The sequence below is a fragment of the Brachionichthys hirsutus genome, chromosome 20, assembly GCF_040956055.1.
Source record: "Brachionichthys hirsutus isolate HB-005 chromosome 20, CSIRO-AGI_Bhir_v1, whole genome shotgun sequence".
Classification (NCBI taxonomy): Eukaryota; Metazoa; Chordata; class Actinopteri; order Lophiiformes; family Brachionichthyidae; genus Brachionichthys; species Brachionichthys hirsutus.
This window is the reverse complement of record NC_090916.1, coordinates 1,945,011-1,966,823: the sequence shown is the minus strand read 5'-3', so window position 1 is coordinate 1,966,823 and position 21,813 is coordinate 1,945,011. Positions and strand designations below refer to the sequence as shown.

Genomic DNA, 21,813 nt, shown 5'->3' with positions numbered 1-21,813 from the left:
TTCCCTGCTTGTCTGCTGTCCCCCAATCCTTAAGTAATTGTGAATCCTCTTAGAGGAAGATTATGGGACTAAGATATCTACACTGAGAGGAGTAGGGCGAGGGGGGAAGAGGTGCACAGAGTGAGAAAGAGGAGAGACGGAGAACAAGAAAATGAAGAGGAGTCCTCAGCCTGGAATGGGCCAGGAATGGGGAAGGCGGCGGCCTGTGACTGGGGTGAGCATGCCACTGCCTCGAGTGCATAGAAAACAGGAAATAAGAAATGCATTTCCTAGTATTGTCTTTTGTATCGTATTAATCCTGTTATTTATTCTGAGTTTTAAAACTTCCACCGAAATCAAAACCCCAGTTTAAACTTAAGACCAGGCGACATGAGCTTTTATTACCTGAGGATGTGCATTAAGTGGCTGAGGGTCACCTTCCTCATAATTAATGCATTAATTCATTCATTACTTAATGCACATTACTTAATGAATTAATCCCACTTCCCCAAATTTATGTCATGCAGCAGCAGTGTAGAAATAGAGGACATCGATCGACGGGAGCACAAGGCAGGGAAGGACTAACCGGGTGACAGCGATGTCTCGCCTGTCTCCAACCAACCCCCCCGGCTGGAGTGTGTGCTCTGCTCTCTGCGTCCTCATGCTCATTCCAGAGGCGAGAGCGGATGAACTGAACGTCAGCAGTCGCCGCAATGGAGGGGGGTCCCAGTGTGGCGAGTACTCAAACCAGGTAAATACTGTAAGCACAAACACACGCTCTCTGAACGAGCTGCTGCAGGATGGGGGGGATGTTGCATCTGCAACACATTGAGGTCTGAGGATGATATTTCATTTCCAGTGTAGAATAAACAGAGTTAAACATGCAAGCGGTGGAGCTGCAATAGCAACGTAGACGTCAATAAATGATCCATTACGATAAAAGCTGAATCAAAAGTCCAGTTGTACTATCAATAAATCAGACTCAGAGCATCAAAGAGTAGAAGTACTTGTGCTGCAGCAAGACCTCGCCTGTGGCTGATGCATTAGCGTTGTCACATAGTCAGTACCGATACCAAGTCATATTTTACAGACGCACTTCATTTGCATTCTTCTACTCAGTGCTGGACATTCACACACTCGGCCAGAGCCCCCCCCAAAGGGTGAGAAGAGAAATCCGAGGGCTCTTTAGAAAACTAATGTTGTTTCATACATTTATATTCAGACTTTGTTTGGGCTCTGATTCTTTTTGAAATAAAAAATCCTCATGCTTTATCATTATTAATAATACTGCCATGCTACTTTGGTTGGCTGATGTCGAGTTTATTTGCCTAATATATCTATAATACCGATTCTATATTGCGTGTTCTTACTATAGCAAGTAATTACAGTTACCAAAAAAGATTTGAAGTCTCATGGAGTAGAATCACACGCATAGGTAAACAAGTAAACAATACAGTAACCAGCAGCATGCAAATGTACGTGCAGACGTAAAAGGGATCACGATTAAATTACAGATAAGGATGCCTAGTATTTGATAAGCAATGTCAGGAGGTCTTTGTGTGTGTGTGTGTGTGTGTGTGTGTGTGTGTGTGAATTCATCATGTGGGAAAGAGAATAACGGATACTCGCGAGAAGCCCTGGACGGCTATGATGGCTTCCTAAATCAAACTGTGATTGTCATGAATTAAGACGAAGCCATTTGATAACAGGTGATGGAGGACGGGATGTGTCGCCTGGTGGCCACGCTGCCTCAGCTGGACGAGCAGAAATGTCCCGACATGTTCCGCTGCACGGACGAGGTTTCCTACTGGCTGCGTGAGAACGAGGAGAGGAAGGAGCAGATCGCAGCGCTGAAGGAGACCATCTCCGAGCTGCAGGAGGAGCTGAGGAGCCACCGGCACCGCATCAAGGCCCTGGAGCTGCAGGTGAGGTTTTCATGTTCAGGTTTTAACAGACCCAGGGGTCAGCCGCCGCTTTTAGGGGGGCTGGCTGGATGCTGTGGCAGGGTGGTGACCTGTTCACTGACCTTCTGCCGTGTCATCAGGCCTTCAAAAACTGGTTTGGAAAATATTGACCTCTTTCGTGGGGATCCTTCTGCTCAGCATCATAAAGTGTTTGATCAAATGCTTCTGGTTTGATGCGAAAAAGAAAAACACACCATTTGACTGACATATTCCGATTGGATGGAAAATATTGTGTCTTGTAGTTTGGTATAAAAATCACAGAGATTGAAAAAAATAATAATCTCCTTTTGGATTTAAGCAGAGGAAACACAGAACAGTTAGTGGTGACCAGTTGTGAACTGTGACGTGGTGCCTGGTCATCAAGCTGGCTCCCCCCAGCATGTCCTTGACGTTAGTCTCTAACAGGATTAGTCGCTTCCTCTTACACGTGTTGCCTCCTATGTTTCCAGCACTGAGTCTAATTGAACTCTAGTCTCCACTCCAGGGGTCAGTGGTCAAAAAGAGGAATGAGTTCATGCACCAAATGTGGTCAACTCAAGAGCAGTTTGTGTATCTGTGGGAGGAATAGTCCACCAAAGAATCTGGCTTTGAGTTTCAGAGAGGAGGAATCATCCTCTCTGTCCAAAGACTAGAGAAACAAAGCGAGTTATTTCAAGACAATCCCCTCTGAAGCCCCATTCCCATATAATGTGGTGTTTGAATGATAGAGACGGAGTGAAGAGAGGATCCACTGGAACGTCTCCTTGGAGCAGCGCTTTCATGGGCTGGAGGTTCACTATAATGAAGCCACCACCCTGCTGCACCTGCAGGGCACTCTGATCCTAGACCTCCAGGTAGGACTTTCTGTTTCAAAACATCCAGACTTTGTTGGTGCCGGATAACCTTTGCCCCTTTCCGTTCAGAATCAACTCCACAATCTGAGTCTTTTGGTGGAAAAAGTCAAAAGCAGCCCCCCGTGCTTTGTAGACAGCGTCCGACCCAACCCGCTGATGAGTGCTCAGCAAGCTCTGCAACCAGGTACCCCCTCCCTCCCAAACACGAAGTGTGTGCGTGTGTGTGTGTGTGTGTGTGTGGTTTCACATTGTTCCAGCAGACGGCGCCACATTCCCATGGATTTTCTGACACTCATCCCTGTCCCACAGAAATTCAGCATGTGAGGAACTGCCCCATCGACTGCGCTTCCATCTACTACAATGGAGTGAGGAGGTCAGGTGTCTATGTTGTGGTGCCCTCTCTGGCTGGAAGGCCTGCAGAGGTCTACTGTGACATGGATACAGACGGTGAGTCACAAACATATACTAGAAAAGCACTCGGGGAGAGCGCAAGACCTCCCCCAAGCCCCTCAGTCCCCATAGTTTTAGATTCCTTAACCTTGAAAACAAAACCTGTAGCAATTGACTTTTCTGAATCAAAGTTTTGAAGGTACAACAAATCCATCTGCCCACTACTAATTCTACAGTGTCTTGGTAAAGGCCAGCAGAAAACAGAACCTCATTTGTGGAGGTGAAAAGAGAGATATTATTAAAAGTGTCCAAAAACAAAATCATTTTGGTGTAAAAACAAATTATTTTTCCCAGATTTCAACTGGATCTGTTTCCCTCAGGTAGTAAAGATAAAGCAGATTTGTTGACCTGCTACAATGTGGAATTGATAGGACAATGCTTGTTAGAAATCTCTATCTCTAATATTAAATGCATATGTCGGCCAAGATGCAAGTGTACCCCCACTTTTAGAAAAATCTGATATCTGCCATCCGGATCCGGTCCAGATGAAATTTGGTGGTAAGATAGAGACCCCCACCCTACAGGACTGTGTCAAATTCCATAAACATCGGTCAATACTCAACCGAGATACTGAGGAACAAATTCCTAAGCTCCACTTATTGCAATGTTTTCAAAATCCAGACTTTCTTCAGGATCATCACCAAAATGTAATCATCTGTTCCTGGTAACATTCCCAACATTTCTTGATAATTTCTCTACCTGTAACCTATTGAGTTATGTTGCTAACAGACAGGCAGACAGACAGACAGACAGACAGACAGACAAGGCAAGGCAGCCTCCAATCTGCTGCAGTGTCATCAGTCAAGACACTAAGTGCACCCTCCATGTTTGCTGTTGCATCTCTATTCTCCCCACTAGAACCAGCAGAACTTCCCCTTAGACGTGTAATTGTATTTCCCCTTCCAGAATAACGGCTACTTTCTGCCTCAGGTGGCGGCTGGACGGTGATCCAGCGGCGTGTCGACGGCTCGGTGAGCTTTGACCGCAGCTGGAGGGAGTACAGGGACGGCTTCGGTGACCTGCACTCGGAGTTCTGGCTGGGAAACGAACACATACACAAACTGAGCACCCAGGGAGACTACAGCATCCGCATCCACCTGGAGGACTGGAGCAGCAAGCACAAACATGCCCTCTACCAGCGCTTCAGGTCACTCTTATGCACCAGTGCACACACGGTTGTCAAAACACACACTCGGCCAGCTGTATCTCTTGCATAATTCCCCCCCCCCTCCATTGTTTCTCTGCATGTGTGTAGCGTGGAAGACGAGGAGCATCAGTACCGCCTGCATGTGTCCGGCTTCAGCGGGTCTGTGCAGGACTCTTTCAGCTGGTACCACGACAAGCAGGGCTTCAGCACCCCAGACAGCGGCAACATCTGTGCCGAGATCTCGCACGGCGGTTGGTGGTACAACCAGTGCTTCTATGCCAACCTTAATGGCGTCTACTACAGGGTGAGTGAGCAGCTCACCCTGCAAGTTGCACGTCTACAGAGCGCGCCGATGAAGTCTGGGGGGGTTAATTGGGTAAATCTAGAGCAGACCTGGGCATTGTACGGACCCGGGGCCGCATATGGCCCTTTGGTTGACTCTGACCGGCCCCTGTAAGGTTAATTGGCTAAATCTGGAGACATATTTTCTATGTTTTTTTATTGCAACAATCACATCACACAATACCAGTGCAAATGGCTCAGCACAGCAGCTTTTGCAACCATTTCCCCAAATACATTACAAAATGCTCCTGTTACTGTCTACTGGTCTTTAGCTGCATCGGATATGACCTTTATTCTGCTTTTTTCAGCCATTTGCAACAACATAAAAATAAATAAAAAATCTAACAAGAACAGTTTAAAAAGAAACAGATATTACAATTTCAATACATTAGTATTTGCCCAAATACAACACAAAGAGGGTGTTTTACTACCGTAGTACTTGGAGGTTGAAGAATGGATACCTTCAAGGATTAGCATGACCTCAATCAATCAGAACCTACACCGACAAATGTACTGAAAGTCTATTGCACTTTGTAGGGCATCATTTTACTGCCATAGCTGCAAACGCGAGGTGGATCCTGACACCAGCTTCTGCAGCATTCCTTCGGTATTCCTGGGTTGATGCGCTGCAACTGGGATTCAATAGGATGACTGTCTACTAGAACGTTCCAGGATGTCTGAGTTCCTGATCCTTGATATAATCCATCTCACTTTCAACACCTTGTAGGTTTCCATTATCTGAGGAAGCAAAGCCCCCCCATCCCATGCTTTATTCCCTCTCCATCAGACACACACTCGTGATAGGCCCAAAAAGTTCCAAGTTTTCATTTTGCCTGAGAGCAGCCTCCTAAAAAGTCTGTCTTATCTGGATGGTTTTAATTTGCAGCTGTACCTTTTTTTTTTTTTACAATAAGCACGACACGCAATCGGGTTGAATAGTTCAGCATTCGGTTTACGTCTTTTTGCAGGGAGGCCATTACACCCCTAAGGGATGGGGCCCACTGGGTCCTGATGGGATCGTTTGGTACTCCTGGAAGGACTCAGATTATTACTCCCTGCGTAAGGTCAGCATGATGATCCGGCCGCACAGCTTCCGGCCCCGCGTGTCACCCTGACTCGCAGGTACAAGGTCATCTAAATTAGGGAAGTCAACGAGGACCAAGACGCCGTCGGTTACGTCCACGTTTCTGCAGTCCATGTGAACTCATTTCCAGCAGCACATCCTTGGAAAAAATAAATGTATGTACTCTAGAATTATGTTTGGGACATTTTTCACTTACGTATGAGGCGAGTCAATTTTCTATATAAATTTAGTTTGATGCACATTTGTTGTGAGTCAGCCATAAAACAAAGAAAGAGAAGCGGACTTTGGACAGCAAAAGGTGGCCGCTTCAAATAAGCACTGTCCATATGATTCATTCTGCCAGTAATAACTGTAATCCAATGTATAAACCTTTGTTGAAATAAATTTAAAGTTGTGCTGGAGCATTTTGAGAACCACCAGTTGCAAAGAAGAGATAACTCTTATCAGGCACACTGTACTGTGGCATCCTGCTAGTGTCAAACCGCTTCACACACTGGGCTCCACGGACCTTTGAACTATTAGCAGGTTTGTGCTGAGCAGACAAAACCAAAAGTAAGACAGCAAGTTGGCGATCCGTTTGCTCGACAATCTTGCGCAACTTGAAAATACAATTGTACTAAATACGTGACGCATGCAAGATTGAATCTGTGCGAGACCTTGCTTGGCTTCTTCCTGTAGGGCAGCACATCCAGCTGCACCCGATGTGTGTGTGTGTGTGTGTGTGTGTGTGGGGGGGGGGGGGGGGGGGGGTGGCGGGGTAAATGTGAATGTGGGGTAAAAGAGCTCTTTCACTTCCTCCACAAACACTCTTTGACCCTTCACACTGGCTGACGACTCGCTCTCATCCCCATCCATCGCTAAAGAAGAGCTCTACTGTGCGAGTCGGTGTCGGACGCCACGCAGAGAGAGAGGAAGACAAGAACCCGTTCAATACGCAGAAAGAAAAATACCAAGAAGTACAAATCATCATTTAATAAATCAAGCAGATTTTCTTTGCGTTACACCGTTTTGCAAATACTTCTATACATAAAATAGTATCTCACTGGCGAGAAAGTGCCTGATAGAATACGTAGAAATCTAATGAATCGAAGTGATGAGGAAAAGGTCACGGATTAAAGACTGATCAAAAACTGTGTGGTGAAAAGCAAAATAATAATGCATACAAGATATAATCTGCGGTTCCGTCGCCACGCTGCTCACAAAGTACAGATGGTGAGATTTAGCGTCGCTGTTGCACCTTAATATAAAACGTCAGATCAAAATAGGGAAAGTATCCTTCAGGAGAACCGAGAGAGAGGATGGATGTTTGGCACTGCCACCACCAACGCTTCAAAAATATCAAGCCCAACCTGAGAGTCATTTACTCCTCTCTCCTCAAATGTAAACCGCCGTGTCGTGGAACGCAGGCAGGGGGGGGGGGGGAGGGAGGGGGGGGTCAACCATTTCTGTTTTACTAAAAGGGGCAAGGCACGTGAGCCAGACAGGAAGGAGGTGGAGCTTCCTGTTAGCTTTTTGAGGAAGTGCGGGATGAAAGGGGGCCCGGGGCCGCCAGCAGTGGACGTACAGAGGACGCGCTCTCTGCTCTGCCAACTGCTCCAGACTTTGAGGGAGGGAATGTTCCAAAGAAGATGCTGGCCACTCGCTCGGCTTGTAGGAGCAATAATGCGATCGTTATAACACGCTAAAAGTTGGCTGAGAAGCGGAAAGTAAAGCTCGAGATTATTGTCTATCAGGAGCCCGGCCCCCTGCTGTGCACTGCCGACGGCGGGCAGGACGGCTTTGGTTTTCTGTTCCAGTACGCAACATCCCTGCAAAGGCAACGGCGCCGCAACAGGAGCATGAACGAAACAGCATGGTTTGCAATAAAAAAAAAAAAAAACAGCTGGTCTGAAAATATCGCGTGTCGTTAATAATCCACATTAATATTCCGACGTCTGAGAGAAATGAAAGAATAGACGAGGGAAGGGTGAGGCCGATGTGAAATTTAAATTAAAGGGGTGGGGGAAAAGTGAAAATATTTTGGATGTCGAGCTGCTCCAACTCTTCTGGTAGTGAGAATCCGGAGGCCGTTGGCTTCACATCGTAGTGAACTGGCCGTGTGCAAGTCTCAGCTTCTCTGCAATCTGTCAAAGAAAAAACAGAAAACTCATTAGCACAAAAGCACAGGAAGGTATCTAAGCACCGTGTAACTTCAAACGGGCCAAAAGAAAGGACATTAAGGCAACAGAAAGGGCATTAGGGCAACAGAAAGGACCGGCTCTACAATCCAGTGAGGTATGGTCAATGAAAAGGTCTTTACCGTCTCGTAAAACTTGATTTGCTCCTCCAGGTACAGCTGCATGACCCTGTTGTAGTCATAGATACGGTTGCTATGGAAGTGGTTCATCTCCGCTGCAGGAGTCACAGACAAACATGAGACCTGGCTATCGCCTGAAAAGACGCCCTCGCTCACACGTTGTAGAGAAGGAACGCTCATGAAATGTTGGATTATCGTGCAATTCATTTAGACAAAATAAACATCAAACATCTGTCTTATTTTTATTCGATTAGCAGGCACACAGTGAACCTCGACTTCGTAAAATCCTTCTTGGTTGAATACTGATAGAAACATGTTGTGTGTGCTGCTGATCTGGACAGACTGAGGACAGACTGAGGACACACAGTGTCGTCTCGCTGCCAGGCGGCTGCGATCCAAAACGCTCATCAGTGTGTGTCTGAGCGACCGTTACCTTGTAACGCGTAAGACATGACGCTGACTCGTTTCGACATGGTGACTTTCTCCTGAGGCGATATTTTACTGGTGGCCACCAGCTTGTCGCCCTCCTTCACCTTCTCTATGGCCGCCTGCAAGAATGAAGCACAAGTCCCCCGGTAGAGGTTGTACGAACACGACCCCCAGATAGCAGCCGATGTTGTTCAGCTCGCCTCTGAGCTTTACTCAAGTCTTAAATTATTCAGCAGCTGCTAAGCTGGCTTCACAGTACCAACGACTGGACTGAGCTGCACCAATAAGACGTCAGGACAGACTTGAATTGTAAAGAGGCCGCTTGGAAATATTTGTAATGCCGTTCAATTAAAAGCAATCTGGACAAATTACAACAGGAAGTCACTGAAACGTCTTTAGCTGTTATCTAAACGTCAAACTAGAACAGATTTGGGGGGGTGGGGGATATGATATATACATTTAATGCACGTCTATTATATTTATATGTGCATCATTGCAAAATGGACAATAAAGAAATATGTTGCACAATCCTTGCTATACCTTATGGACTCCAATGGTGTCTGGGAAGCATCCCAGAAGACCTTTGTACTCATTGTTGGTCTCCATGAGGAAGTGCAGGTCTTTCTTGGGCTGTAGAAAAAAAAGAAAACAGAAAGAACGGCTCCATTTGACCATAAATTGGAACAAAGTTCAAGCCTAGGCAGGAAATAAGACACAGATGAGAAATAATACAAGGAAGGTTTACGCAACAAGAACTTCCCAAAGTTTAGTTTTAGCAACAGCCTCGATGCAACAATAAAAGGCAGACGCTGAAAACAGGCATCGGAGGCCTGACAGAGGCCTTGGATCCCACCGAGCGTCCAGCGGAGCTGCACAATACACCAGGATCAAAGGGCAACAGCAATAGAAGATCAACCAACAGTTATACAGGAGCCTCAAGTGTATCTGGAGAAGTGCTGTCCTCCAGGATAAAGCCATTAAAGATGGCTAAAGCGTGATGGCGATGACGTCGCACCACATTCAGGAGTGAAAGAAGCAATGTTCAACAGGTCAAAGGAGGCTTCAGGAAACGCTAACGATACGTTTCCCTTACAGATACTGCTCAGGAGCAGGAAGCAGAATGAAACGGGTCACTCAAACACGAGGAGGATGTCAAGGTGCCGTTATTTATAACCCGTAGGCGGAACTGGTCTGGTCTGAAAACGCATGGACCCCCACAAGAAAGGAGCAGGAAAGGCTTGTGTGATCATCATTCCACTATAGAGAGGATGAAGCCCAACGATAAATGGATTAAAGGTTAAACTCCTGCAAAGCCACGTGTTGCTTTTCAGCTGGTATTATGGTATGCTACAACAGGAAAGCTACCTGCTCCGCCACCAGCTGCGCTATCTCCTCGTACGTCTTTCCTGCTGCCGTCATGGCGTCAGTCAGGGTCGCCTCGCCTAGGAGAGGAAACGGAAGGGGTTGAAACATTGTCCTCATTGTTGTGGCAAAAAACACAAACACACACTTGCTTAATTTTTTTTTTTTCTACCATACTCCAAGACTTTTCTGTAATTGATTACAGAATTTAACGCGTGGCCATGTTGGCCCTCCGGCCGTACCTTGGTATCCGCTGCTGATGAAGACGGAGGACAGGTTCTGGAAAGCTTTGCCGATTCGCTGGTACTCTTTAGGCAGAGCTAGAATATAAAAATAAAAAGAAACGCAGACCAGCTGTGTGAAGGATCATTTTCCTAAGCTGACAAGACACACACACACAACGCAATGAATCGTTCTTTGACTAAAGCAGTAATTAGAGCACAAAGTGAAGGCGGGATGTGTGTGTGGTAAACGCCGGTTAGCTCGGAGGGGTGTGTACGTACGGCCTGTGCATCTCTTCCAGTGCTCGTTGCCCACGGTGAGGATTTCCTTCACCCCGTCGTCCATGGATTTGGTAAACCTACTAAACTGCTCACATTTTTGTTCACTGTCACACAAGAAGCCGTTAGAAAGTCAACGTGAAGTCAAGCTGCACGGTTAATATTCGGCTTTTTGAGCCAGTTCACTATGAGCTCACACTTCCAGAGCGTCAAGGTCCTGCGCTTCCGGCTCTATTGTGGAGAAGATCATCACGCCGACCACCTCGTCCTTCTCTGCTTTCCTCTTCCCCGTCTTCCAGTCCTGCAACAACCAACGGCTCGTTTTAATTCAAGTCGCCACAATTAGACATTGCAGATGCTGAAGAAGTAATCTGATCCACTTTTCAATAAATTGTTGTTGTTTTTTAAAGAAAAAAAACAAGAATAGAAGAATCAGAATTGGAGGAGGAGGAGGAATAGACCTTCTCGTCTTTGTAGGTGAGGAAGGTCTGGAAAACTTCACTGTTGGAAAGAACTGGATGCCGGCACATCCTGGTCATCCAGCCCTGCAGACGCTCCATGCGCATCTTAATGAACTCTTCTTCAAACCGCCCTGGAGCCGACAAGAAGGTACGAAGAGGAGATTTAAATGTTCCTTTTACTGGACGCCCCTCCGCCCGTCACAGAATCAGGCGCTTACCCGTCACCTGCTTGTCTGGTAGAGAAGGGATGGGGATGGCCGAGCCGAACTTGTCCAGCAGCCTCTCATACAGCCAGTCGAAGTGCTTGTATCTGTGATTGACGGTTCGGTTTGTGGTCTGCGAGCCAAAGACATTTACCGACGGCGTCATTATTTGAACCATATTCGATTGTTTTAGACACAACAGAGCTTTTTGAGCTCGCCGATGGTTTGGAGCGACTGGCCACTCACATTGGGCGTCAGGTGGTACTCGATGTAGCTCTTCAGGCCGTACATCTTTGAGCCTTTCTTGGGATCAGCCACCACGCAGTCGAGCGGCGTTTCGGGGTAAAGCCACACAGGACCGACTTCGCCAATCTGAAAACACCGCAAGGCCTTAGAAGGCGGGTCCTCCCTATTGTACGGACACTTAAACAGGAAACCACATGTAACCTGCTGCAATACTACCCGGACACATTTTCAAGAAGTAAAACGTTTATTGCTACAATAACATACCTGAGGAGAAATAAAACTCAGTGTAAGTGTGACCTCTGAAATGGCATGTGATGGTAATACTGCAGAGTATTGGAACGCGACCTACATAGATGGACAGCTTCTCTTTGCTCTTGGCAACCTGCTTGCTCAGGAGGTAAAGCTCCGGACCCGACTTGGAGAACCCAGGGAACCTGTGCAGAGACACGGAGAACTGGATATTGTTCCTCATAAAGCTGTACTGTAACGCCGTCGTTAAGCGAGCGCCACCCGTGTCGTCTGACAGATATTTTGTCATCATCGCCGTGGATCTGCTGCTTCGTTGTCAGGGACATTCATCCTTGTGGCTTCTCACTTGATCTTCATTGTCGTTCCATGAGCTCCTCTCTGCATCGCTCCGCCCTCTCCAGTTTCTGATTCACCGTAGCCTCCGGTGGACTTCACGTCATCCCAGTCGTCGTCCCACTCGTCATCCTCCGCTCCTGAGGCCATACGAACACACAGTTAAACAACAACAACAACCAAACAAACTGATGCAAACAGAAGCTTCTGCTCTATTATTATTATATCAACTTAACACCTGCAGAAATGTGGAGCTTTAATGGAAATCTGTAACGCATCGGTTTTTGATCGTTGCTTATCGGACAGAATCCGTTTACATGTTGCAGGACTGACTAATATCACTTTAAGTAAATGATGATCGAGCAAAGCGGCAAAATAATGACTTCTAAATGTCCATTTTTTGTTTTCTAGATTTAGATTTCTCAGTCTCAATCTGTCAGATGTTACATTTCTGTGAGTTAATGATATAAACAGGCAAGCAAATGTAGACGCATGTAAAAAATAGGTTGCAACTCCCGCGTGTTTTGATGTTTGTCTGTAAAATCACATCCTTCTCACTGCAGGACAAACTGTTCCAAAGAACATGCATGTTGCTGTAAAACCATCACAATGGATCAACGGGCAGGACTTTAAGATGTTTAGCCGGGCAGATTATCATACATGTGTTTATGCATGCATGCACAGACACAATGATCACATTAGAGCATCCCTGCAATGCGTGTGCCACAAAGCTGGAATAACATTTAGTTAAAACACAGTTAGGAATACGTATCTGCTTTTCTGACTTTCATTAGCAAAATGCAATATTCCATGTAAACCACGCGTGCGTCTGAATTTTGAGAATTATTTTGCAGAACAACAAAACGCACTGTATTCAAGCTATCTTTTGAGACAAGCACATTCAGCCTTGGCTAAACATCAACCCTTCCTTTTCTGTGTCTTTTTGCCTTATAAGTGTTAAATACTCTTTTTGCATTCTTAAATTTGCCTGGAAATAATTCTCAGTGTCAACGACTGAGGTGTAAATCGTCTTCGGTAAAGGAAGACATGCTGCAAGTTAAAAGTCCTGATGAAATAAATTCTGCATTAAATGAGCCTCTCAGTGTTTCCCAAACATACATCAGATGCAAGCGGCATAATCCTCCACAATAAAGTCAACGCATGTTAGTAACTAAAACCCTCACACGCATGCTTTTAAGAATAAAAGTCGATCCCAGGAACAACATGCTGGAACGTCTGCCATTGGTTACTGATTAAGTCCACACAGAATTGGCACAGGATACCTGCGTAATCAATAAGGTACGGGTACGGGAAGATATCTTCAGAGGAGAGAAAGAAGAGAAGCGTTTGTTTAGTCCTCTTGTAGCCGTCTATTGCCTGGTTCCCTTTTCTACAATCAACGTACAACCAGCGTGTCATCTGTTTAGAATATTTTAATATTCTTATCTCTGCAACTCCAGAATTCCGATGATGAATTGAAATGATCCTGCTAAACATTAGAATGAGACATTTCCCATCGAGGATGGTCCCGAGAGTTGAAGAGCAGCACGGAGTGGGACCGACTCGTTTCTCACCTGGGCCCTGGTAAGCCTGAGGGTGGCCCTGGGATACAGAACTCCAGGGGTCAGCAGCACTCTTCCCAGTCTGGGTGCCCTCTGGATTAGACGCCCGGTTGTTATTGGAGGGGTCCGCATTCCACGTGGACCAGGGATCATTGCCATTACTAGCCTGGTGATTGGACAGAAACGAGAGAAGAGCTGACGTTTGTGTGAAGTCGGACAGCAGACTGAAGGCCACATGCCGTTTTAAACACGAAGAGTTCATCCAATAGGATTCCGCTGTGACAAATTCATCCCGACTGAAAGTCCGAATATGTAGCAACTAAAAATATCAGATAAACCACGCACTGGGAAAAGACTCGCGCTCAAAACTGACACACACAGAAACGACCGGCGCTCACACGTTTTTACTGACAAGATGAAAATGCAAAAATGCATGCGATGCTTGCAAGGCGGGACCACAATGAAAAGTCCCAAGCATGCAACATAGTGTGTAATGGGTTCCCCGCGAAGTTAGCTCAATGCTAACCCGACTAGCACAGAGTCAGTTAATAAACCACATTGTTCACATAGACAGATTAAATGAACTGGTAGTAACACAAAACATTACAGCAATGACACCAACACAATTAACACATTATTTTAAGCACATATAAAACTAAATAAAATAAAAACTGCGTAAAACTGCAGCGGAAACAATTTAAGGTTTATTTTTGCAGTTCTGATCATGTGCTCTGTCCTGATCGGAGTGATTGGTTCATTTGATGTGAGGAGGCGGATCTTTTACAGTTTTCCCTGCGGTGCTGATTCGCATGCATTCAGACCTGGCTGAGGGGTGGGGGGGTGTGGGGGGGGTCTTTCAGAAGGTGGCTGCTGCACCAGGGTTGACTGGAATGGCGGTAAAGGGTGTTGGAGTTGATTTGTGGTGGCTGTGATGCGAGGTGAACAGAGAGGCCATGCAGTCGGCAGGCAGTAAGAGTGGGGGGGGGGGGGGGGTTACAGGTGAGGGTGGAGGGTTTAGTTTAACGCCACTGGCCTCATCCTCTACTTCCCATTAGTGGCGGTTACCTCATCAGGGGACGAAAGGTAGGGGGAGACGGGGGTGTCGGGGGATTCCGGCTGAGGGCCTAAGACCCCAGCATCCACCTTGAGAGGAAAGAAGGTTATATCAGAAGAAGGCTCCAGCGGCGACGCTGCACACACAGTAAAGGGGGGGGGGGGGGGGGGTTAGGATGACGCTGGGTGGCGATGGAAGAGCGTGTCGGTGAAGAGAAAGCGAGAGAGCGTGACGGCCGACACCTCCTGCATCGACTCGACCACGAACTGGGTCCATATCTGTACTGATCCGGATCCCTCGGCTCATCCACACCCCTCCCTGCCTGCTAATGCAAAACGAATCGGCTGCATGCACCCCCCCCCCCCCCCCCTCTCACACAGCAGGACTCAAGTTAAAGCCTGCGCCGGTCGTTACTCAGCTGCTGCTCTCACTTCTGCATCTGTGGGTTTTGCACAAACGTCAGTAAATCACCGGGATCACTCACACTTCCGCTTTCGTCTTTAACATCACACGTTTCAGTTTATTACTGGGGGGGGCAATACTGAAGGCATTTATGCTCACTGCCCCAGCAGTAAATTTTATTTTGAACAGCTGGATCCAGATTTCGGTTGGGTAGGACAGTATTTTCCCACCGTGCCACCCGTTCACGCCGCATGTCCCTTACCTGGGTCTGGGCTGCTTGTGGAGCGAAGGCATCAAACATGGACAGATCTGAGGATGCTGCAGCTCCTACAGACGGAGTCGACGCCGCAACTCCTGCTGCTGGGAATGATCCAGAGCCGATCTAGAGATGGAACGATAAAGACACACAGAAAGCGTTCCAGATATTTAACGCACTCTATGCCGGGAACTATAAGCAGCTAACTCTGGAGAGTCACAGTGCGAAGAAGAAAGCAACCGGTTCGGTTATTCAAAACGAAGACGACGATCACGCCGCTGAAGAGTCGAGCGCTACCGAAGCGGACCGACAGCCGATGTTCAACCCGGGCCGAGCGGCGAGTCGGTCTACATCCAGCCGCGTGTCAACACACACACGGATCAACTGGCGGTTTGGGTTTGGGTTCGGATTGGGAGGGATAGAGTGAGCCTGATCCGGATTCGTCAGACGAGCGGTTCCCGTCTGGGCCACCGAGGAGCAGCCGCTGTACAGTTTGTGAATAAATGAGCTGTTTCTCAGTGTTGTTTTTATAAAGTAAACAACTGTTTGACGTGTCACTAAAGCAATAAATGCTCGAGTTAGTCATCGATCAGCAAGAAACATTCCTCTGAACAAAAGGTTTTCTCCGTTTTCTGTTGGAAACTGGTGATTTGTGGTGAATAACTCATAGTACAATGAACGGAAACCGCTGGCACCGAGTGAGTGAATGACTTCAACAGGTACATTTGGATATGGTAATCTAATCCAACATATTCCTTTGCTTTGCATCATGGGAGTTTTTTAAACTTTGTTGATCCAAAGTGTCGAGGAACCGTCTTGTGATACCGAGATGAGCTCATTAAATCTGCTTTAAACCCGTCAATATTGGGACAGCACACTCCCAAGCTTCTGGCTGTTTTCCTCGCCGAGCACGTGCAAATGCAGTCTTCGTTTTCTACAAGGAGAGCGAGAGCCGACTTCGACTGTGGCTGCACGAGAACCCGGCCGTGCCGTGGCGATAGAGCGAAGCGATCAATAGATTCTTCATTGAATCATAAAAAGCCTAACAGCCTGGTGGCCAGTTTAGGGAAGAATAACCTGCAAACAGGCTGAACGACACATTCCGCCGTCTGCGTGAAGCAACCGGAGGAAGTCGAGCTCTCCTCTAAACAGCTGCCAGATGGGTTAGTTGTCATGGCGATCACTGACGGCATCGTCAATCAAAACACCCTCTGCATCTCTTTCTGATCGAATCATAACCTCGTGAGCATGGAGAAAGAAACGGAAGAGACGGAAGATGTTTGGAACTACGAAAGACCGCAGCGACGAAGATTCTTGATTCTCAGGCGGTTAACTTGTTCTAAACACGCTGACGAAAGACGCGATCGCGGCCGCCCGTCACACCTCGATGTAGTCTTCTGGCACGAGTCCGACATCCCCTCTGGAGTTCTGTGCTTCAATCCAGCCGCCGCCAATATTCTGAAATAGAATAGAGCGATTCCCAAAACATCATCAGTATAAAGTCCCTGGACTACAGAGCGTAGTCCCAAATGCACAGACCAGGCAAACGGGGGGGGGGGGGGGGGGGGGGGTGCATTCATTTCCATTGTAAATTTCATTTTCATTTTGATGCGAGGAAGGATTGCTAAAGGTCACGATTGTCCCTTTGATCCTGCTCCAGTATTTTTATTATTTTGCAGAAATGCTGGACAAATTGAGCTGCTTCTGACAGAATGGAGTCGCTGCTCTATTAGCCGCTTGTCAGAGTTTCTTATTGCAACAGAACGAGATCGCGTTTTTACGTTTACAACATTCAAGAATCCCGAGTCGGAGCGAAACAGCTGACAACAAACAGGCCGCCAAGTGTCCGGAAACACACTGAAAGCTTTCAGGACAAACAGAGTTTATTCAGCGGAGAGAGAGAGAAAAAAAGGTTGTGTGTTTTCTTCTCTGCAGTGCCCCCCCCCCACTGGCTCATGGCCCACTTTGCGTGGGTCAGCACAGCGGGAGCGACCTTTGAACCGTCCTGACTGGATGCAATGACATCACGCTTTCCTTCCTCAGTGACACACGTGACCTGTGGATCATGTGACCCCCCCCGGCTTTCTGCGAGATGAGAGGAGTGTTGGAACTCTACCTGATTGGTGACGGTGACCGTCTCGCCTTCTTTCACCGTCAACTCGTTGTTCCCAGTCTCAGCAGTGAAGTCGTACAGAACTTGTGCCTGAAACAAACCAGAGCGGGAGAAGATTACACTCCAATGGAGACGGCACAGGAACGAGTTTCATGGGTGTGTGTGTGTGTGTGTGTGTGCGCGTGTGCGTGTGCAGATATTTAACAACACACACTCATTAGCGCAGTCCTTGACGAACACGTTGTCTGATGGGGCATGGCGTTCGGTTCGAGCGCTACGTCGTTTGATAGCGAGCCATACCAAGGTGACTCACTGGTGTTTGCTCAGCCGCTGGGGACGAACACCCTGGGACTTGTAGTCCGTTTACAGCAGTCTGTGAGCCATTTTCAACAGAAGAGGAGCGAGAAAGGCAGCGGCTTCTGGACTGAAATGTGGCGACAGCAGCCGCGTCGATCGCCGCGCCGGATGCAGCAACAAGTCAAGTCTCTCTTACTGAAGTCGTCAATAATAAGGTGACAAAAAACAGGACCTGAAATGCTCCTTCATTGCAGTCAGCCGATGGTCACAGCCAAACAGGCCCAACCAGTTCACCTGGATAATATTATACCGGCTTTAATTCAGGCTCCAATTTCACTAACAGGCAGCAGCGTCACATTACAGGTCTCAGTGCAGCACAGGGCCAGCAGTTATTCACGACGTTTACAATAGAGAGGAAACTGCGGGTTTCAGGCCTGTCCAGGTATATTAAATGATCCATTATTAATAAACTGCTTGAAACATCCAACCATTTTTCCCTGGAGATCCATTTAACGTTCGGCTGTCGGCTCCCGGGAGACTAACCACGGCTTCAACTCTGCTGCTTCAGCTGTTTCTGTTTAAATATTAAAAAAAATGTTTGTTTTTGGTCGTAGTTCTGCTCGGTTCTAAGAATGACAGATTGTTGACCATGGACAGGAGGAAAAACTCTCTCTGCCCTCACCTCAATCCGAATACGTGCACTGACGAAGAGGCTCTTGTAGCACGACGGACACAACATTCATCCATGATTATTCTTCCATCCAGTATGGAACGCTATGAAACTTAAAACCACCGGTCCATGCAGCAAGCATTGTTAGCGTTCAAAACATTCATGAAATATTTAACGTTCAATGAAAAGTACCTGCATATATTTTATTGGGAACTGGGGATGTTTCAGATGTGCTAAATGTGAGGGACACATCTATAATCCTAGAAAAGCACTCTGAGAGCACAGACCTCCGCCAAGCAGCTCATCCACCTCCTAATTAGATCTACACCGTCCACATGGTGATCTGGATCATCTCCAAAAGGTTCTAAATCGTTCTTGGTATCTTTAAACACCAACCATGAAAAGTAAAAGTGAATCGGAGTTGATTTTTAACTGAACATGAGGTTTATTTTTTATTTTTGCTGACTCCATGCTGGATCCTATTCGGGGTGAGATAGAGGCCCCCACCCTACATGACTGTGTCAAATTCCATAAGCATCGGTCAATAATCAAGCAAGATATTGAGGAACTCATTTTAAAGCTCCATTTACTGCAATGTTAACAACAAGTGATCCAGAATCCGCGATTCTCTTCTGGATCGTCACCAAAATGTAATCAACTGTTCCTGGTAACATTCCCAACGTTTCCTGAAAAGTTCTCTTGCTAACAGACGGACGGATGGACAGACAGACAGAAAAACAAACTCCGGCGATTACATAACCGCTAGGAGCAATTCTAATTAAAATATTCTCAACTTCATTTGTCACAAAGTCACAGTGTTATCGGTTGGCATCAACAATTAGGTTGTTTTTTTTAACCACACAAAATGTCAATTGTAGATTTCCAACTATTCAAACTAAGTCACACCTGTAAGAAAAACAAATTCTCTCACATAATTTAATATTTATGCTTCAAATTTCTAAACAAAGATATTCACAACTATTCCCACAAAACAATCGTGTTAAGTCTTGATATCAGAAATTAAATCGTCCCTGGTGGAAAGGCAAGCCGTTGATATCTCTTCAATTCTGACTCACCATCTTTATTGTAGAGCGCTGCGAGTATTAGAGCGCCGATCGCACGCCGTCAAGGTACGACTAGGCTGATCAACCAATAGAGGAGCAGCCTAACGATTACGTCAACATAAGGGTTTTTTATGACATGCCTATGTTTTAACAAAAATAATAAATACATTCATAATTTTAAGAACTGAAAAGGGAACATTTGCCATTTTTAACATGCGGATTTCAAATATAGATATCAGAAGTCGCTCTCTTATTGCCGGAAAACAGAATTATATCATATCTATAATTAAAATAAACATATCTGTATGCTCTTTAAAAAAAAAACAAGAAGATGGATGGATTCCTACTGTGTGAAAACTAGTTGGGAGATGCTTATCGGAATTGGTAAGACTGCAAAACCAAAAACAGTGAAGCCCAAAGACTCAGATTATCCACCAGTAAAACTAACAATGACTTTATGACTGAAGATTAACTGTAATAACTCTGTTTCAGACACAGACAGAGCTGAATGAACCCAAAAACAACAACTGCACTACAAAGACTACATTTCCCAGCATTCCACGGGCTAGAAAATGGCCCGCACTGGAAAGGTAGTGAAATGTCACAAGACTCTGCGTTAATGAGACACATTTTCCACAGACAGCGGACCTTCGCGTCCCGGTCAAAGCTCGCCAATGCGGCGGCGAGAGTCCGTTACAGCCGAGTATTAAAATGTTCGCGACTCTTGTTCATCGAATCCCGAGCGGTCTGTGTAAAACCGTGAAAGTTGGACTCGGACGCGTTCAAGCCCCGCATTTATTCACTGCGCCGCAGCGGAGACAGACGCGGGGGAAAGCAGCCGGGCTGCCGAAGCGAAGCCCTCAAACGTTGCTCGACTTACCTTTACCGCCATTGTGGAAGAACCGATCAATCATTACAAACGCAGGCCCTGCGGCTTCTCAGCCAGACATCCCCCCCCCCCTCCACACGCACACACACACACACACACACACACACACGCGCACGCACGCACTGCTAGTCAACTAAAAGCGAAGAACGCACGGTGATTCCTGTCACCCCCAAAAAACACGCTCTGACCCGTGACGAAACTCGGTTTGTTCCTCTAAAACGCAAATCCGGTGGGGGGGAAACCCACGGAGGACGCGGGGAGAGACTCGGTTCGGTGGGACTGAAGTTGGGGAGGCGGGGGAGCCGCTGACAGCAGAGGGCGTGCCGTGAACGCACCACGAAGACAAACCGGAAAGGTAGCGGTCCGACGCGTCCCCGAGCTAAACAACAGACTATTAGAGCTTTAATAGTCATTACCTCGTTCGAACTTTAAACATCCTCACGCGCAAAGCAATTAACAGTAATAAATATGATAAGTTTACCAGCCTTTCAAATGTTTCCTGAAAAGGGATGAAGGTTGTAATAAAATGATTCATCTTTATTTTTATTTGTATTATTTATTTATTTTGGGGGGGGGGGGGGGGGGGGTGATAAGGCACTACTGCAGTCTGCTCCATTACTATAAGCACTCAAAAAACACCCCTGGCCTATATTGACGTCTTTGCCGTCTGGCTGGACAGCTGAAGGGAGTGACTCTGAGCTGGCTTGATAAACTGATGTCGCCCTCTGCTGGGAGAAACCTTCTATTACATTAAAAGAGGAGTCTGACGGAGTTCTGCATTTGTCCAACAGCCCTCACACACCTTTACAGTGTCTTTAAAATGTCTGTATATTAATCAGTCGTGTTGATTTTATTGCTTTAGCGCTGTTCTACTTCTATTTTGGAAAGTATATAAATAATACACACACCTGCTTTGGATGGTGTTTATTACTAGTGTCAAGTAACCACCTATAGTTAAATATCATTGTTATGGGGTCGATCACCACGCTTCGTCTTGGTGATCCTGAAACACACTTTAACTAAATGCACTTACGCCAAAAATAAAAAGTTTAAATACTCAACTTTAACATCTTTTTATACACATATTTTGATGTACAGTATATTTTATAGGCTTATTATATATGATATTTGTCATTAGTATGTCACAAATAAATGCTCACTTAAAGACATGTTGTCTTTTGAGTTTAAGTTTCAAACTCTGCAACTGTGGCTCTAGATCAAAACAAGGTGAAAGGTTTTCAGAGCGAGCTCATTCCTGCTCCCCCCTCATCACCTCCTCATATTGCAAACTCCTGAGGCCAACATTTGCCGGATGAATAGCTGAGATTGGTTGAGGTGAAATATGCAGCCCACCTGACCGCTAGCAGGTGGACGGAGAGAGATAGAACGGATGGTCTGAAGGTGCAGCAATTCAATTGTGATTCTGAAGGCACGGAAGGTGAGGATGGAATTTAACACCGAGAATCATTTCTGACACAATAAAGCAATTAATGGTGTTTGTTGTTCTTGGTTACATGACAGAGCACTTTTTGCCTGCATCACTTCGGTTCCTCTGGCAACGCAGGCGTGTTGGAGGACGGAAGGATCTATTTAACAACTCCGAAGACAGTCGAGGCTCAGTTCGAGGC

At 46.4% G+C, this 21,813-nt stretch overlaps 2 protein-coding genes across 2 annotated transcripts; one reads left to right on the top strand and one right to left on the bottom strand.

Annotated features, from left to right (window-relative positions):
* The first annotated feature begins 577 nt into the window (after positions 1-577).
* On the top strand, positions 578-5,830 carry si:ch211-203k16.3 (angiopoietin-related protein 7). Its single transcript, XM_068753965.1, has 8 exons — positions 578-730; positions 1,689-1,900; positions 2,653-2,776; positions 2,846-2,960; positions 3,086-3,223; positions 4,157-4,373; positions 4,482-4,677; positions 5,684-5,830. The coding sequence occupies exons 1-8, from the start codon at positions 578-580 to the stop codon at positions 5,828-5,830; spliced, it is 1,302 nt and encodes a 433-aa protein (XP_068610066.1).
* A 956-nt stretch (positions 5,831-6,786) lies between these two features.
* Positions 6,787-20,311, bottom strand: snx9b (sorting nexin 9b). The gene is made up of 20 exons (XM_068753527.1): positions 20,177-20,311; positions 17,269-17,355; positions 16,536-16,610; positions 15,159-15,278; positions 14,506-14,583; positions 13,453-13,606; positions 13,162-13,197; positions 11,892-12,018; positions 11,646-11,763; positions 11,297-11,422; positions 11,066-11,183; positions 10,848-10,978; positions 10,584-10,687; positions 10,390-10,493; positions 10,129-10,206; positions 9,890-9,966; positions 9,065-9,154; positions 8,529-8,643; positions 8,099-8,190; positions 6,787-7,922 (listed from the first exon to the last, which is right to left on the bottom strand). The coding sequence occupies exons 1-20, from the start codon at positions 20,186-20,188 to the stop codon at positions 7,875-7,877; spliced, it is 1,890 nt and encodes a 629-aa protein (XP_068609628.1). The 5' UTR covers positions 20,189-20,311; the 3' UTR covers positions 6,787-7,874.
* Positions 20,312-21,813: the final 1,502 nt, after the last annotated feature.

What these genes read in the sequence shown, in the direction of transcription:
- si:ch211-203k16.3 (XM_068753965.1), top strand. Translation starts at nt 578, where the DNA reads ATGTCTCGCCTGTCTCCAACCAACCCCCCCGGCTGGAGTGTGTGCTCT. An exon ending in CTGTGACATGGATACAGACG is followed by an intron (nt 3,224 to 4,156) that starts GTGAGTCACAAA and finishes TTTCTGCCTCAG; the next exon opens with GTGGCGGCTGGACGGTGATC. An exon ending in GCCCTCTACCAGCGCTTCAG is followed by an intron (nt 4,374 to 4,481) that starts GTCACTCTTATG and finishes GCATGTGTGTAG; the next exon opens with CGTGGAAGACGAGGAGCATC.
- snx9b (XM_068753527.1), bottom strand. An exon ending in TGCCAGAAGACTACATCGAG is followed by an intron (nt 15,279 to 16,535) that starts GTGTGACGGGCG and finishes TTCCATCTCTAG; the next exon opens with ATCGGCTCTGGATCATTCCC. An exon ending in CGCAGCTGGTGGCGGAGCAG is followed by an intron (nt 9,155 to 9,889) that starts GTAGCTTTCCTG and finishes TTTTTTCTACAG; the next exon opens with CCCAAGAAAGACCTGCACTT.